The sequence below is a fragment of the Chlorocebus sabaeus genome, chromosome 21, assembly GCF_047675955.1.
Source record: "Chlorocebus sabaeus isolate Y175 chromosome 21, mChlSab1.0.hap1, whole genome shotgun sequence".
In the NCBI taxonomy this organism is placed as follows: Eukaryota; Metazoa; Chordata; class Mammalia; order Primates; family Cercopithecidae; genus Chlorocebus; species Chlorocebus sabaeus.
In genome coordinates, this window is record NC_132924.1 from 107,122,484 (window position 1) to 107,137,512 (window position 15,029).

Sequence of the window (15,029 nt, forward strand, 5' to 3'; positions counted from 1 at the left end):
TGCTTACCATCTTTGGGCCTCTTTCTTCTCCTTTGAAAATAGGGATGTCAATCCTATTTCAGAGGGTCATTGGAATAATTAAACAAGATATGCGTACAGCACTTAGAACAGGCCTGGTTTACAGTAAACAATGAATAAATGGAAGTGATTATTGATGTTTTTGTACTAATCAGAAGAGTTTAGAGTAAATAGTTCCTCCCCTCACCTCCTCTCCCTCTGTCTAATTCTGTCTTCTCTGCCTGATAAAATAACTTGTTTTATGGATACAATGCCTTGTAATTCGATGCCCAGAATCCCAAAGTAGGGATTCTATTAGTAAAGGTCCAGCCTAGTGAGCAGTTTGGTGAACTAGCATGAGCAAAAACTGAGCAACAAGAGGTCTAGACTCTAATTCCTGCTCTGGGGCTTACAAGCCAGGCAATTTGGGGCAAGTCATTAGCCCCTGAAGGCTATTAATTTCTTCTGTAAAAAGAATTGGGATAAGATGGACTTGTAGTTTCATTCTGATTTTTATATTTTATCGTTCTATATGAAAAGGTTTTTCTCTGAATGAATTCTTTCATTAATACTTAAAAAACCTCGACTGATGTATTTTTTCTTCTGAGACCTCTTATTGCGTAGCTTTATCTTGACTCACATTTTTTTTTTCACACGCAAAAGTGGTAGTTGAAGGTGGACTGTGGAGTTGGTCATTTCTAGGTCTGGACTTCAGTACCACCACTTGGCTTTTGACGTCTCTGAGTTATTTAACTTCTCTGAGGCTCAGTGGTCTCATCTGTCTAATGAGGATAGACAGAGGGTAGATGTGAAGATGAAAGGAGGCAGAATTCTTAGACCATATGACCTCGAAGGCTATAGTTTGATTGCCCTGCGGGACTTTAACCAGTTTTGTCTACAACTTGGCAAACTTATTTCAGAATGTCTTTTCTCATGGACTCTGAATACCTAATTACTATCTTCCTGATTTCTTCATTAATTATTGAGTCGAATAGAAACTTTCACATGTGCTTCATTATATTTTTTATATAAGAATGCTGTTTTTAACTTTTTGAAAATTATTCTTTGACTGCCTTCAGACACTCTCCTCAGTAGACCGACATTGGTGAAACTCACTAGAAATGCTGATTAAGTTACTGAAAAAAAGAAAAACGATCGAGATTTGCATTTTTACACTTTCTGCCTGATTCTTCCCTATGTCACTTAGCCAAAGCCAAGCCCTACAAGGGTTAAGGTGGGGAAAATTCCCTTGAAGGAATCTCTACTTATTGGAAAAAGAAATAAGCAAAAAGCAAGATGAGCCTGGCAGAAAGAGATACTTTGCTTATGGCCTTTACGTTTATGACTAGCAAGATAATGAAGGAAGGTAATTCTGAAAGCTTTATGTCAGTTTTAACGGCCCCTCAAGCACTGAGAAAGATAATAGTCAATGAATGGTGTCCATAAGGATTTTTTCTCCTTCTCCCCTGACAGCCATTGACAGGATCATTTTGTATTTGCAACTGCTGTCACTGAAGCGTGCAGAAAAGGCCCTGTAAGGCCAGGAGGATGAGGGTTACTTCCCTGCAAGGATCTCTATTGTCATCACTATGGCAATAATAGTTACTATAATTTTCATTCTGCTTTTCTATAGAGTGTCGACTTTGTGGAGCTTAAGGCTATGGGATTCGGGTCACATAAAATCACACTAGCATAAAATCACGCTTTGTTATCTTGCAAGAGTATTTTTTTAACTGCAAAGAAAGCCTATGCAACAATATTAAAATAATTGCCAATGCAGGTCACTTGACTAATATAATTATTTATGGGATGCTAATAGCTTTTCAGACGCTTTCAGATAGTGTCAATTTGACAGCAGTTCTTTCTCTCTCTGTTTGGATTGTTAGACCACTGCCAGTTTTTCTCCCCAAGGACAAGGCTTATCATTGGGGGGTGGGGGTGGGGAATGTAAATTAATTGGAAGTCAGCTCTCAGGCGTCGTCCGGTAGTTTCTCTTTATTATCTGCAATTAAATCATAAGGACAGGAACCATGCCTTCTATTTCACTTGTATGCACCCTCATCTCCTAGCATCGCGCTCTGCATAAATTTCAACGGTACTAGCTTTCCTACAGTCAGCTTTAGAGACATTAGACACTTCCAAAGTACGACTCTGCGGAAAGAGCCCTTTGAGAATGAAGCGGGAACGTGGAGCACCTGCGATCCCAGCGTGGGATGACAAAACTCTAAGAGGGGTCTCAGGGTAGGGAGGAAACAGCGGGAGACAAAGAAACGGGGTATAGCGAAAAGAGGTGAAAACAAGAAAGAGAAGCGAACAGAACGGACCAAAGAGAGAAAAATAACAGAAGAGGCTGAGAAAAAGAAAAGTGAAGTGGAGCTCCCAATGCCCCGCCTGCAGAAAGCGAGCTCGCGCGGAGGAGACTACAGGCCCCAGAATCCCCTGCGGTTCCCCTTGCCGGGGGTCAGTCTCCTAGGCAACCCCGCTAAACAAGATGGCGACCCCCAAGAGGGCTCTCCTGAGGACCAGAGCTTCCTCTCTCCTGAGAGGCTTGGGCAGATCCCGAACTGGAGCCCGATCGTTACAGTTTCGTTCAGAAAAAGAGCGTCAGCCTTGCTGGCCTTCTTTTCCCATGGGGCAGAAGACGAAAGGCAGGTCTAACATAGCCTCCTCCCACCTGCTCCAGCAGCTCATGCACCCCGATCAGGAGCTGGACGTGGACGGAGACGAAGACCAGAGCGAGGGCGAGGCGGGATCCGAGGAGTCCTCAGAGTCCGAAATGCTGAATTTGGAGGTGTGTCTTCCCCCCACCCCTCACTCCCTGGCTTCCTCGTCCAGCCGTCAGGCCCTGCTACTTCAGCGGCAGCTCCCTGATGCACCCCCACCAGCCCGAAGCTTCCCACACCTTGTCAGGCTCTCTCGCCTCCAGGAACGCCTCTTCCCCCACTTTTCTTCCCCTGTCTGTTACCCCATTTTCTCACCCCCTGCCTGAAATAGCTCTAAATATCTCCTTTCTTTTTTCATTAACACATTTGATTTCTTATGAGTCAAGTTAACACAGCGTCACTTTGAAAGAGTGTCTAGATAATTGTCTGGGAATTATGGCTTTAGCTTTTTCAAAATTATACTTTGACAGTCTTGTGAATAGGCAGAGTTCATCTCTGACATTGCCAGCACCTGTTGCCCATGGCTATGACATACTTCCACACTCTTCCTCAGTTTTAGTCCCGTCAGCCTCTCTCCAGGGAAAATAATAATAATAATAATAATCCTCTTTTGAAAGTGCTTCTTCAAAGACTAAGTGACTTAAAATTTGAATACATTACTTCTGTCTGGGGCATATGCCTTATACAAGCAACATGCACACACACCAGAAAAGATCCCTAGAATGTTCAAAGAGTCAGCTCATTGTGGGAGTATTTTAGGATGTGGGGAATGTTCCCATCATCCCGCCTCTATTGACTGGGGTGGCGGCTTCACGTTTCACGTAACTGCTGATTGGATTCCCTCCTTTCTACAATACCTCTTCTGACCACCGCACAATTCCTCTTCTTTCTTACGCTTATTGTCGTCCTTTTCCTTTCTTAGTCCACTGCTGTCTTCTTGTCCTTTTTCACTTCTCATCACATCCCTTTTTTCTCTTGGCTTCCAATAAATTACTTTCTTTCAAAAGCGTAATTTAATTTGCTTCCTTTCTATTTTATTTATTTGTTTTTTGAGATGGAGTCTCATTCTGTCACCAGGCTGGAGTGCAGTGTCGTGATCTCCGCTCATTGCAAGCTCCACCTCCTGGGTTCAAGCGATTCTCCTGCATCAGCCCCCTGAGTAGCTGGGACTACAGGTGCGTGCCACCACGACCAGCTAATTTTTTTTTTTTTTTTTTTTTTTTTTTTTAGTAGAGATGGGGTTTCACCGTGTTAGCCAGGATGGTCTCAATCTCCTGACCTCGCGATCCGCCCACCTTGGCCTCCCAAAGTGCTGGGATTACAGGCATGAGCCACCGCACCCGGCCTAATTTGCTTCCTTTCAATACACTGTTAGGTTCTTCTCTTTGTGTTGGCTGCCAGGAAACTTAGATTCAATAGTTTTTCTTAATTTCAAAGTTTTATTTAGGTTTTCTCTCCCCTTTCCTTTTCCTTGACAGTATAAATTGCATGAAATTCTTTTCAGAAGTAAATATAATGTAGAGAATTAGAATATTTTCTTTTCTTCTTTCTTTTTCTTTCTCTTTCTTTCTTCTCCTTCCTTCCTTCCTTCCACCCTCCCTCCCTACCTCCCTTTCTCCCTTCTTGCCTTCCTGCTTTCCCCTCCTTCCTTCTTTTCCTTCCTTCCTTCCTTTTTTTCCTTCCTCCCTCCCTCTCTCTCTTTCTTTCTTTTTTCCTACCTTCCTCTCTCCCTTCCTTCCTGCCTTCCCCTGTCTCCCTCTTTCTCTTCCTTCCTTCCCCTCCCTCCCTCTCTCTTTCTTTCTTTCTTCTTTCCTTCCTTCCTTCCTCCCTTCCTTCCTTCCTGTCTTCCCCTCCCTCCCTCTTTTCCTTCCTTCCTTCTTTCCTTCCTCTCTCTTTCTTTCTCTCTCTTTCTTTTCCTTCCTTCTCTTTCTTTTTTCTTCCTTTCTCTTTCTTTCTTTCCTTCTTTCTTTCTTCCCTCCCTCCCTTCCTCCCTCCCTCCCCTCCACTCTCTCCTTCCTGCCTTTCTTCCCCCCTCCCCTCTCCTTCCCTCTCTTCCCTCCCCACCTCCCCTCCCCTCCCGTCCTCTCCTTTCCTCTCCTCTTCTCTCCTCTTCTCTTTCTTTCACATGGTCTTACTCTGTCACCCAGACTGGAATACAGTGGTGCAGTCATGACTCACTGCGGTCTCAACCTCCTAGGCTCAAGTAATCCTCCTGCCTCAGCCTCCTGAGTAGCAGGGACTACAGGTGTACATCAGAGCGCCTGGCTAATTCTTGTATTTTTTGTAGAGACAGAGGTCTCGCCATATTGCCCAGGCTGGTCGTAATCTCCTGGGCTCAAGCAATCTGGCCACCTCAGCCTCCCTAAGTGCTGGTGTTACAGGCATGAGCCACTGTGCCCAGCCTAGGATATTTTCAGTGCTCTCATTCTGTGATATTCTTCTGGTTTCCCCTCTTTGCATCTTTGCATCTATTCATAGTCACCTTTTCTCTTTGAGGCCAAACATATTTCTGTGTTATGCCTGTTCGCTTTCACAAACTCCTTTCCTCATTTGTCCTATTTCTCCTTATTCTCCCCTTTCTAACCTGCAGTGTCTTCTGTTACTCTGATTCTTCTATTAACCACTTGGGTTCCCCTTCCTTTGTAATGTCCTTCTGTTCACTTTCAACATTTGGCCTATTTTGTTTTGTTTTGTTTTTCCCATCCTCATCCTCCATTTTGTCTTTCCTCTTTTTTACTTCCTTCTACGTGAGCTAGTTCCCATTAGTTATGCTTAAAGTTGACCGTAGAAAGCTATTAATTATTCTGTTCATTATTACTTCTTTTGTCTTTTGTTGATTTACTTTCTATCTTTAACAGTGACTACTGCAAAACTCTAGCAGTGTTTTTGCAACTTTGAGATGTTTGTATGGTTTCCACCAGCTTCCCCCCCAAGAGGAATTCACAAATGAACCACCAGTATATTTTGTTATTCTAATTAACACATAGCTCTTCGGCTGTGGGGTTCATTAGCACCATTGTTAATCTGTCTTCAGTATGCCATTAACAAACCATAGAAGGGGTTGACATGAACTAGCTATTCCTTTTTGGCTTGTAAGACACGTGTGGAACAGGTTCATTATTTCTTCCATTTGTGTTTTTATTCTATTTTGGCTTTTCATAGTATTGCATACATCTTAATATGCTAAATAAACTGAAACAAAGTTTTAAAAAGAAACATTTGGAAATTCATGTTCAGTGATTTATTATTCCCATCTTAGCGTGTTATTCCCAGCTTAGCACCTTTGCAATGCTATGATGGTCACAATGATTATTGAGTGCCTTCAATACAATATGCCTTAAACCTCGGAAACCCTTATGAAGTAAGGGAGGCAGTATGGACCACCTGTTCAAAACACTGCCGTTGGAATCAAAGATTTGTGTTTGAGGCTTGATTTAGCCTTTTGTTAGTTGTGAGATCTTGAGCAAGTTACTTAACCTCTCTCATTGTTAATGTGGGAATTATAATAATACTCAAACAATTGTGAGAATTAAATGAGATCGATCCTATATGTTAAACACTTATCATAATATATTTTGATACAGTTAATAATACAAATAGTAACTTACATGTTTTTATCTGCTAACTACAGCCCATTAAGTGATTTGATTAATTTAGCCTTCATTGAACAAGCATTTACTGAATGATTGCTATGCAGAAAGCACTCTTTGACTGTACAGAGCAGAAGTGTCTGGGCCCAAAAATTGATGCATGAAAAGCACTTCTTTTCAGAACCTTAATATGTGTAATAATACCTACTCCTGGGATAGTTATGAACATCAAATTTAATAAGAAACTCTATATTTAAAGTTCTTACTATAGTGTCTCATACAGAATAGACTCTCAAAAAATTATGGCTGCAATAAATAATAACAGTAATGGTAGAAAAAGATGAGAACATGATTGAAGACATGCATGGTCCCTGCTCTCAAAGCAACATAAGAATGTGAGTAAATAATAGCAATTCAGCATACCTGTAGTATGTCATACAGAGATGAGTACAGCTGACACCTGGATTGCAGGGACATTGAAGACGCCAGGGGAAGGAGACTCTTGCCTGGGTGGAGAGGTGGTGTGTGGGCAGGCAGGTGGCAGCTTTTCCTAGTGATGAGTTACAGGTGAGAACAGAAGCAGCCTCCTAGGTAGGGGTGAGATTGTGGAGGGCACTGTGATACTGTAGGAACATGGACTTGGGTCTCTACACAGTAGTGAACTGCTCTGTTGGCCAGGTGGTATTAGATTGGAGGATGGTAATACTGGAGGCAAGGAGATCAGTGAGAAGATTCTAGCAAAATCCAGGGGGGAGTGAGAAGAGCTTGGATTAAGGCAGTGGCAATGGGAATGGAAAGGAAACTGAAGATAAAACATATTCAAAGTATTTAAGATGGTTCAGTTACAAACTAAATATTAGAAGTCTAGGATGACTGTTAGGCCTATGGCATGGTCTGGGGTAATATTAAGGCTGTTGTCTATCACAGGAATCAGGGACAGATGGAGCTATGTGTTAAGGAGTTGGATATATGAACCATATGACTGGGAATCAGGGCAGGGATCTCAGAGTAGGAGACATGGGAATCATTACCACTAGATTCTGGGAAATCATCCCGGAAGGAATAGGAGGGAAAAGACCACAAATAGAACCATAAAGGTACAGATACGAAGGATATTTAAGCGGTAGGCAGATGAAGAAGCAGGGAAGAAAACTGGGAAGGACTGGTAGAAGTAGGAGGAGAAAGAAGACCTATATGATAGGGAAGCCAAGAGTCTCAAGAACATGATGACCGGGTGCAGCAGCTCACGCCTGAAATCCTGACACTTTGGGAGCCAGAGGCAGGAGGATAGCTTGAGGCCAGAGTTTGAGACCAGTCTGGGTAACATAGTGAGACCCCATCTCTATAAAAGATTTTTTAAAAAATTAGTCGATGGATCATAGTGGTATGCACCTCTAGTCCCAACTACTTGGGCGGCTGAGGCAAAAGGATCACTTGAACCCAGGAGTTCGAGGCTGCAGTGAGCTATGATCATACCATTGCACTCCAGTCTGGGTGACAGAGAAATACCTTGTCTCAAAAGAAAACGAAAAAAAAAAAAAAAAAAGAAGATGGGAATGGGTTATGCTACAAATAGGTTAAGTGGGAAGAGGTCTAAAAAGTGCTCCTTCATTTTGCCTGTTTGAGGGTCATTGGAGACATTGGCCCATGTGGTTTTTATGAGGTGGGTGAATAGGAGGCTAAGTGAAGTTGAAGACTAGTTGGGAGGCGAGGAAAGGAGAACTAAGGCATAAAAAACAACTCTAGAGAAGATTGGTTATTAAAGGAAACTCTAGTTTATAGCTAAAGGAACCTGCAGAACTGAAGAGAGCCTCTGTAGGACAGAAGCGTCTGACACATTTGTATAGCTGGAGTGGGAACAGTAGAGAGTGGTGGGTTCAAAACACAGACGAAAGGGGGAAAAAATGGTCCCCAAGGAAAGAGAAGGGGGTGGGACCCTGAGTAGAGAGAAGGCACAGTCTTCCTCTAAGACCTGAGTGAGAAGCATTAGGACAGGTGCTCCTAGGAAGCTGAGAGGCTTAACATCTGAGAGCTTCCACTTTGTCTCAGAAGTAGAAGAGAAGGGCATTAGTGGAGAAGAGGGCAAAGGAGTTGAGGCACTGCACAGCTTGAGAGTGATGGAGAGCTGGGCTAGTCAAGAAGGGGAGTTGAAAAGGGGCTGATGAAGAACGGGAGACTTTCATAGCAAAGAGGCCCAGCTGAAAGTCAGCTTTACAGGGACTCCAGGATGCAGGGTTGTGGGGTCTTCTCCAGCCCACTCAGCAGCTAGGGGGCAGAAGAGGTGCATTCATTCATTCAACCCATGTTTGAGCACTCACCATGTGCGAGCCACTGTTTGCCTCCTTCACACTTAGGCTTCAGCCGTCCTGAACCTTCATCATTCTCTCAATAGGCCATGCTTGCTTTTGCCTTTGGGATTTTGTACATGCTGCCCCTTTTGCCTGTAATACTATTTCTTGGCTCGCTCTTCAGCTTTATCTTCCCTTTGGCCAGAGTAACTCACAATTTGGGTCTCAATTGAATTGGTCTCTCCTAGGAAGATTTTGCTAACCTCTTACTCCACCCTGGTACTGACATACAATGGGGGCCCTGCTCATAGTCAGCAGACACTGCTTATCTCTATTATACTATTTATCAAATCCAAAAATTGTTTGCATACTTGTCTGTCTCCCAGACTGAACTGTAAATCCCTTATAGACAGGCACCATATCTGTTCACTGATTCACTGTGTCTTATCCATTGAGCCAAGCATAGTGGCTGGCATGTGCTGGGTATTCTATAGATTTTTTTCCCCTGATGAATGACGAACATGACACAGTCCTGCCTCAATGCAGCAGTTGATTGTGAACTTGATTCTGATTTGTATATGGATGGGGTAGTTGTAACCAGGGGACAAAGATCAGAGACTTGAAGATAGAGAGAAATTGAAATTGCCTATGGGGCCAGGTGTGATGGCTCGTGCCTGTAGTCCCAGCACTTTGGGAAGTGGAAGTGGGCTGATCATTTGAGTCCAGGAGTTTGAGACCAGCCTGGGCAACATGGTGAAACCCTGCCTCTATAAAAAAAAAAGTGATAAAAATTAGCCAGGTATGGTGACACATGCCTGTAGACCCATCTACTTTGGAGGCTGAGGTGGGAGGATGGCTTGAGCCTGGGAGGTTGAGGCTTTGAGCTGAGATCACAACACTACATTTCAGCCCAGGTGACAGAGCGAGACCATGTCTAAAAAAAAAAAGGAGTTGCCTATGGGCTACCCAGTAGGGAAGGGAGTATAGTTAGACGGGAACAGATAGACTCTGAGAAAGGTGTCTATCTGTGAACAGACTGGAGATTTTGTTGTGGTCAGTGAGCAAGTTCAACAGGTGCTAGATAGGTTGAAGGATAAGCAATTGTGGGATTAGAGTGGAACACTGGGGTCTGAGGTTTCCAGGGTGGAGCAGTTTAGCATGGTGACTAGGTCCAGGGCATGGCTGTGAGAGTAAGCTGTCTGGAGCTGAGGCAGTAAAGAATTGTGCGTGTGTGCATGTGCTGGGAATAGGGTGTTGGATGGCCATCCATAGGGATTCTGAAGCCACTCAAGATAATGACAGGAGCTTGAAAATGACCAAAGATCAGAAGGAGAAGACATGATACTGCCAAATGTCAGGAACCTCAGGAGGTGTGAGGAGGTTATTGTGCAGAGTGCTGCCTTCCCCAAGGAAAAATGGTGACAGTGTTGCTCATCTCCATGTCAGTGGCTAAGTTGAAAAATAAGCATCCACCTGCTAGAAGTGAAGATGCAGTGTCTTCGTATTTCCAGGAAATGGATGAACTTCAGAGGGCTAGGTGGAAAGTTTGGAGGGAAGGTAACATTCCTTCCCGGCCTTATGTAATAAATTAGAACTTCATTTAGAAAAGTAAATGTGTTTTGCCCATTTTGTAAACAGGCTGATTGGCATAGATGAGTGAAACATTAAGATGCGGAATTTCTGACTTCATCAATTAGTAGTAACAAAAATCGTCATCTACTGGGAACACTGTGTTGCACATACTGTGCTGTGAGTTTTATATCCATTTTTTTCCTTTCTCCAAAAATATTAAAAGAAGGTGCAGGGAAAGAATGACTTTCCCTCTACTCTCCTGGCTTTTATAGCTGGGTCTACAAAATAAACTGACAACAGGTGGATTAACAGGAGAAAAGGTATTATACATGTATTAAGTTTTAATAAATTTTTAATGTTTGTGGGGGACATTGCAGGAAAAAATAAAAGTGAATAATCAAAAGAGCAGTGAGATTTGAGATGTTATGTACCATCTCAATAGGAGAAGGGGAGAAGGGATGCAGGTCACTTAGGGGAGAGTAAATGCTTTTTAGGGAATAAATAGTCCCTTAGAAAAACAGACGTGAGGTATGAGAGTTTGTGACAAAGTCTGTCTGAGTGTGACATTGACTTCTGGTCTCCTCTCCCGAGTGGGTAAAAGTCCTTCTTCCGTGTTTGATGAAACCACCAGCGGGGAGGAATTTAGGACAACTGAGTTTCTTTTGGAGGATCTGCCTTTAGGCAGATAAAGGGAGTTCAGAAAGAGCCTTTCCCTGCATTTGCTGTTTTTCAAGTGCCTTCAGCTCAAAATAATCAATATACCAACGTGGCATATTTTAGAGCGACATGTCCTGAATTTCTTCAAAGGTAATAACATTTCCTATTTATAGCTGAAAACTACGAGGCTCAGTGAAAACTTTACCTCCCCAAAGTCACACATCCAAAATGGCAGGTCTGGGGTTCAAGCCACGCCTGCCCAATTCTGAAGCCATGTGCTGCCTCCCCGTTGGTGGTATTTACTTCCCTGAATCAGTGGAAACTTGCTGGGAAAGGAACTCTTTATAATAGCACAAGCCTACATGCATATGTCATCAGTACCTACAGCCGGAGCAGCACTGTTGATTCCTGAATTCATATAGAGGACTTAGAAAAAGGGTATTTTGCCATTGTAGTCTATATGCTAGTCATGGTTAGTTATGTCGGTGTGACTCATGTGATCACTATGTTTTGTGTCCTCATGTTGATGTCAGTGTCAATGTGTTGGTCATTATGGAGCCAAAAGCAGCACAAACATGATACTGACCTACCTGTTATCTCTTTTGTCTGTCATTGTTGGAGGAAGGGCATGTCAGGGTGCCACTGGTCCATGTGATGTCTATAGACCAAGGGCCAACCTTCTTGTGAAAATGATCATCGCCTTTTTAATAATCTTGTACATTTTATAAATCTAGCAACATTGACTAATAGGAGGTGAACTGAAGGACCTGTCTTCTCCAGCAAGAATACCAGATTTAGAGAAATAATTGCCTTAATTTGATGTAACCATCCTTTAGGGTGTGGGTAAGCAGTCAAATGCAGTGGTTAGGGCAGTTTTGGAGAATTGCCCTGGGATTGGACAGATTGGGATTTTCATTCCAGCTCTGTCACATACTATCTGTTTAGTTTCAGGCAAGTTAACCTCCAAACCCTAATTCTTCCGTCTGTAAAGTGGAGATAAGAGTACCTGTCTCAGTGTTGTCCAAAGGATTCAATGAGTTCATCCATTGAGGGCTGTTAGTACAGTGTCTGGAATAGAGAACCACTCAATACCACCACTGATACTACTGTTCCTACTGCTAGAGTGTTCACTCAACTTTGAATGCCTAATGCAAGTGACCACCTGAAAAAACCAGTGGCAATGAAAACATTGATTTGGCAGATAGTTATTTAATTATATGTAATACGTATATGTTATCAACACAGAATTTTTGGGGGGCTTGGTAATTTTTGGAGGGCTCAGCTCCTGGGTATAAAATATACTAAATAAGTGCTGGATATGACAAGATAGATTGTTTCTTTTCTAATGAAAGTCTTTTCTTTGTCTACCTTTCTGGGTGTTTTACAGGAGGAATTTGATGGGGTCCTGAGAGAGGAGGCCGTGGCCGAAGCACTCCATCACTTGGGGCGCTCAGGCTCTGGGACTGAGCAAGTCTACCTCAATCTGACTTTGTCGGTGAGTATGACAAAATCTCCATTGGCTGGCTACAGCTTGACACTGGCTAGACCATATTCCTTTTCTTCAGTACTCACAGCTTTTGTGATGGCAGAAAATCTTGGAGCCTCACATTTGACGGAGACTGTTGATAAGAGATATTTATGTAAATATTAGACTCCAGAGAGCTCTGACCAATCCAGTAATCAGCCCCCCAAATTTCTTAGTTTTCATTCTCTTCGCATTCTATTTCTTTCATCTTAAGTAGTCTGTATTATAGTAATCAATGCTTTCTTTCCAGGAGGTTGAATTTGATTCTGTAAAACCAATCAAAGACTAAGAATTTTCTCTCTGATCAGTGGAAGAAGCACTAAACTTTATATCTGAATCCAAGGGAACAAAGTATTTTGATATTGACTTTCCCCACTAAGTATGTCAAGAAATAAGAGCCTTTGAGCTATATCTTACTTTCCAAAAGATACCTATCATTAAAGAAACAAATCTATTATTATTCATCAGTTTTTAAGATTTCAGTACTCGTCATAGAGTAGCACAAAATCTTGGCTTCAATTTTATCAGAAGAGAGGCTGTAAGAGCAAACTACTGGGAATACTTGCTTCTTTCCTCATTTTGTTTCTCCGTAGTCCTAGGAAAACAATTTAAGTCGTTTTGCCTCCTTATATTGTAAAGCATTAAATATTCATTGGAGATCCACAGAGTAAATTTAGGTACATATGAGAAAAAAAAACGCGCATTGAAATTTTACCATGGCACCATGATTTGGCGAAAGGGTATATATAATTCACTGTAAGCCTGTTCTATCTTGGATTTGAATGAGTAAGCTATGCAAGAAATGTTAAACTGTTTTCACCTTTACTAGTTCCATGGGCATGTCCTTCAAGGTCAGCATATTAAAACAGTAATCTTTTTCTATTTTCACTTTATAACATTTTATGGATGACTCAGCCAGTCAGGCAATAACATACAGGGAGCACCCTGTATGCATTGCACTGTGTTCGATGCTGGAATATGGTATATAATTCCAGCAGCCAATGCATCCCCACACAAGCCCCTTTCAATCAATATTCTACTTATGTAGGTACTGCTATGCCTTAAATTGATCTACCCCAAAAAGCAATCCTTTAAATCTTATTTCAGCTGGATGGACTGAAGCTTAATTTATTTTGCCACTGACCTCCTTACATTTGAGATATTACACGTTGAATTACTTTGACTTAATAACCTGTCTTACTGAATACACTTTCTTAGAGTTGCCTGGTTTGGTGATTTTTTTTTTCCTTTATGTCTTACTTATGTTACATGTTATTTTTTTACTTTCTCTTATTACTTGTGTACATATCTTCTCTTCTACCAAAGTCATAAGTTTCTTAAGGGCACAGTATAGCTCTTTTCCATCATTGTATTTCTCATCATGCCAAGCACAATGCCTTATACATAGTAAATATTCAGTAAGTGTTTATTTATTATTACTGTTCTAGCGGCCTTCATTAAGCAATCACCATTATTCTATATGAGAACCTGCTCATAATGACTCTTCATTGGTTTGCTTTTTTTTCTGACTCTGACATCACGACATAAAACAGTCATAGAAGTCTTTGTTCCACTCAACCGAATTCCCCTCAACCTCACTTGAAGTTGACTAGAATCAAGATTTCCTGAAAAGAATTTTGGACAAGGATTCAAGAGACTTAGATACTGCTTCTCTATCACTAACTTGCTGTGTGATTTCAGGCTATTAACATACCTCTCTGTACCTCACACCCCTCATCTCTAAATTGGGAGTAAGCAGCCCTACAGATTTCACAGCTGTGTTTGATCAGATGCGATTATTGTGAAAGAGCTTTGAAAATGAACCCGGTGAAAGTGTAGGTAGTATTGTTATTAATGATCTCCTGATGAGCTGTGAATTCTCTTTAAAACTTCATTTAAATTCTAGACATTTTTTTTCTTTTCTTCTACTAGATAAAGGCCTTGTCTTTATTGCTATTGTGTGATTTATTAAAAGAAAAAAAAAAAGACTCTGTTCTAACGGTCTCCATGAACACTGCTTTAAATTGGCCTTTCATGTTGTATTTGTTTTTGCTAACAACACTAATATTACTAAGCTATTATTTTCTTCAAAGGAAGGGCTTTTTTTTTTTTTTTTTTTTTTGGTGGCATCTGTTTTGAGATCCTATTAGTAGCAGACTTCAGATTTTGTTCTCTCACTTCTATACTTGTGAAAGAAATTCTGGATTTCTTTCCATCAACAGTTATTGCAAGAAGGCTGAGTAGTAACCTGATAAAGCAACATTAAGGTCTTTTACCTTTTATTTTCTCAGGGTTGTAATTTAATTGATGTTAGCATTCTCTGTGGATATGTTCACCTACAGAAGTTGGATCTTTCAGTGAATAAAATTGAAGGTATGTAATTGTCATTCTAGATTGATCACTGAATTTTCTGAAAACGTAAACGTTGCAGTAGGCAATATGGTTTAATAATACCAAACTTGATATAACTAATTTGTGTATCAATTTACATATTGATCCTTTGCTTTCCATGCAAGAAAGGCACCGATAACTGATGAGAGAGAAAAAGGTACAGATCTGCAATATTATGATGTGGCTGAGATGCAGTCAATGATATTTAAGACTAGGAGATGGAATGTTGGCTTTATTTTTTCCTTTTAAGAGATCGATCATTACTTCTTCAATGCTCCCTGAATATTTAATGATTTCTTTTCTTTTCCTCTGTCACTCAGTGCAGATGAATTAGTCTTTTTTTTCT

General features: G+C 41.4%; 1 protein-coding gene across 2 annotated transcripts in view; it reads left to right on the forward strand.

Moving 5' to 3' along the window:
- Nucleotides 1-2,198: 2,198 nt before the first annotated feature.
- The window catches only part of LRGUK (leucine rich repeats and guanylate kinase domain containing), a 130,203-nt gene continuing 117,372 nt past the window's right edge, over nucleotides 2,199-15,029 (forward strand). For both annotated transcript variants that reach the window (XM_007982970.3, XM_007982967.3), the window contains exons 1-3: nucleotides 2,199-2,788; nucleotides 12,155-12,262; nucleotides 14,584-14,665. In XM_007982970.3, the coding sequence (XP_007981161.3) occupies nucleotides 2,489-2,788; nucleotides 12,155-12,262; nucleotides 14,584-14,665 (490 nt within the window). In that variant the 5' untranslated portion in view covers nucleotides 2,199-2,488. The remainder of the gene's footprint in view (nucleotides 2,789-12,154; nucleotides 12,263-14,583; nucleotides 14,666-15,029) is intronic.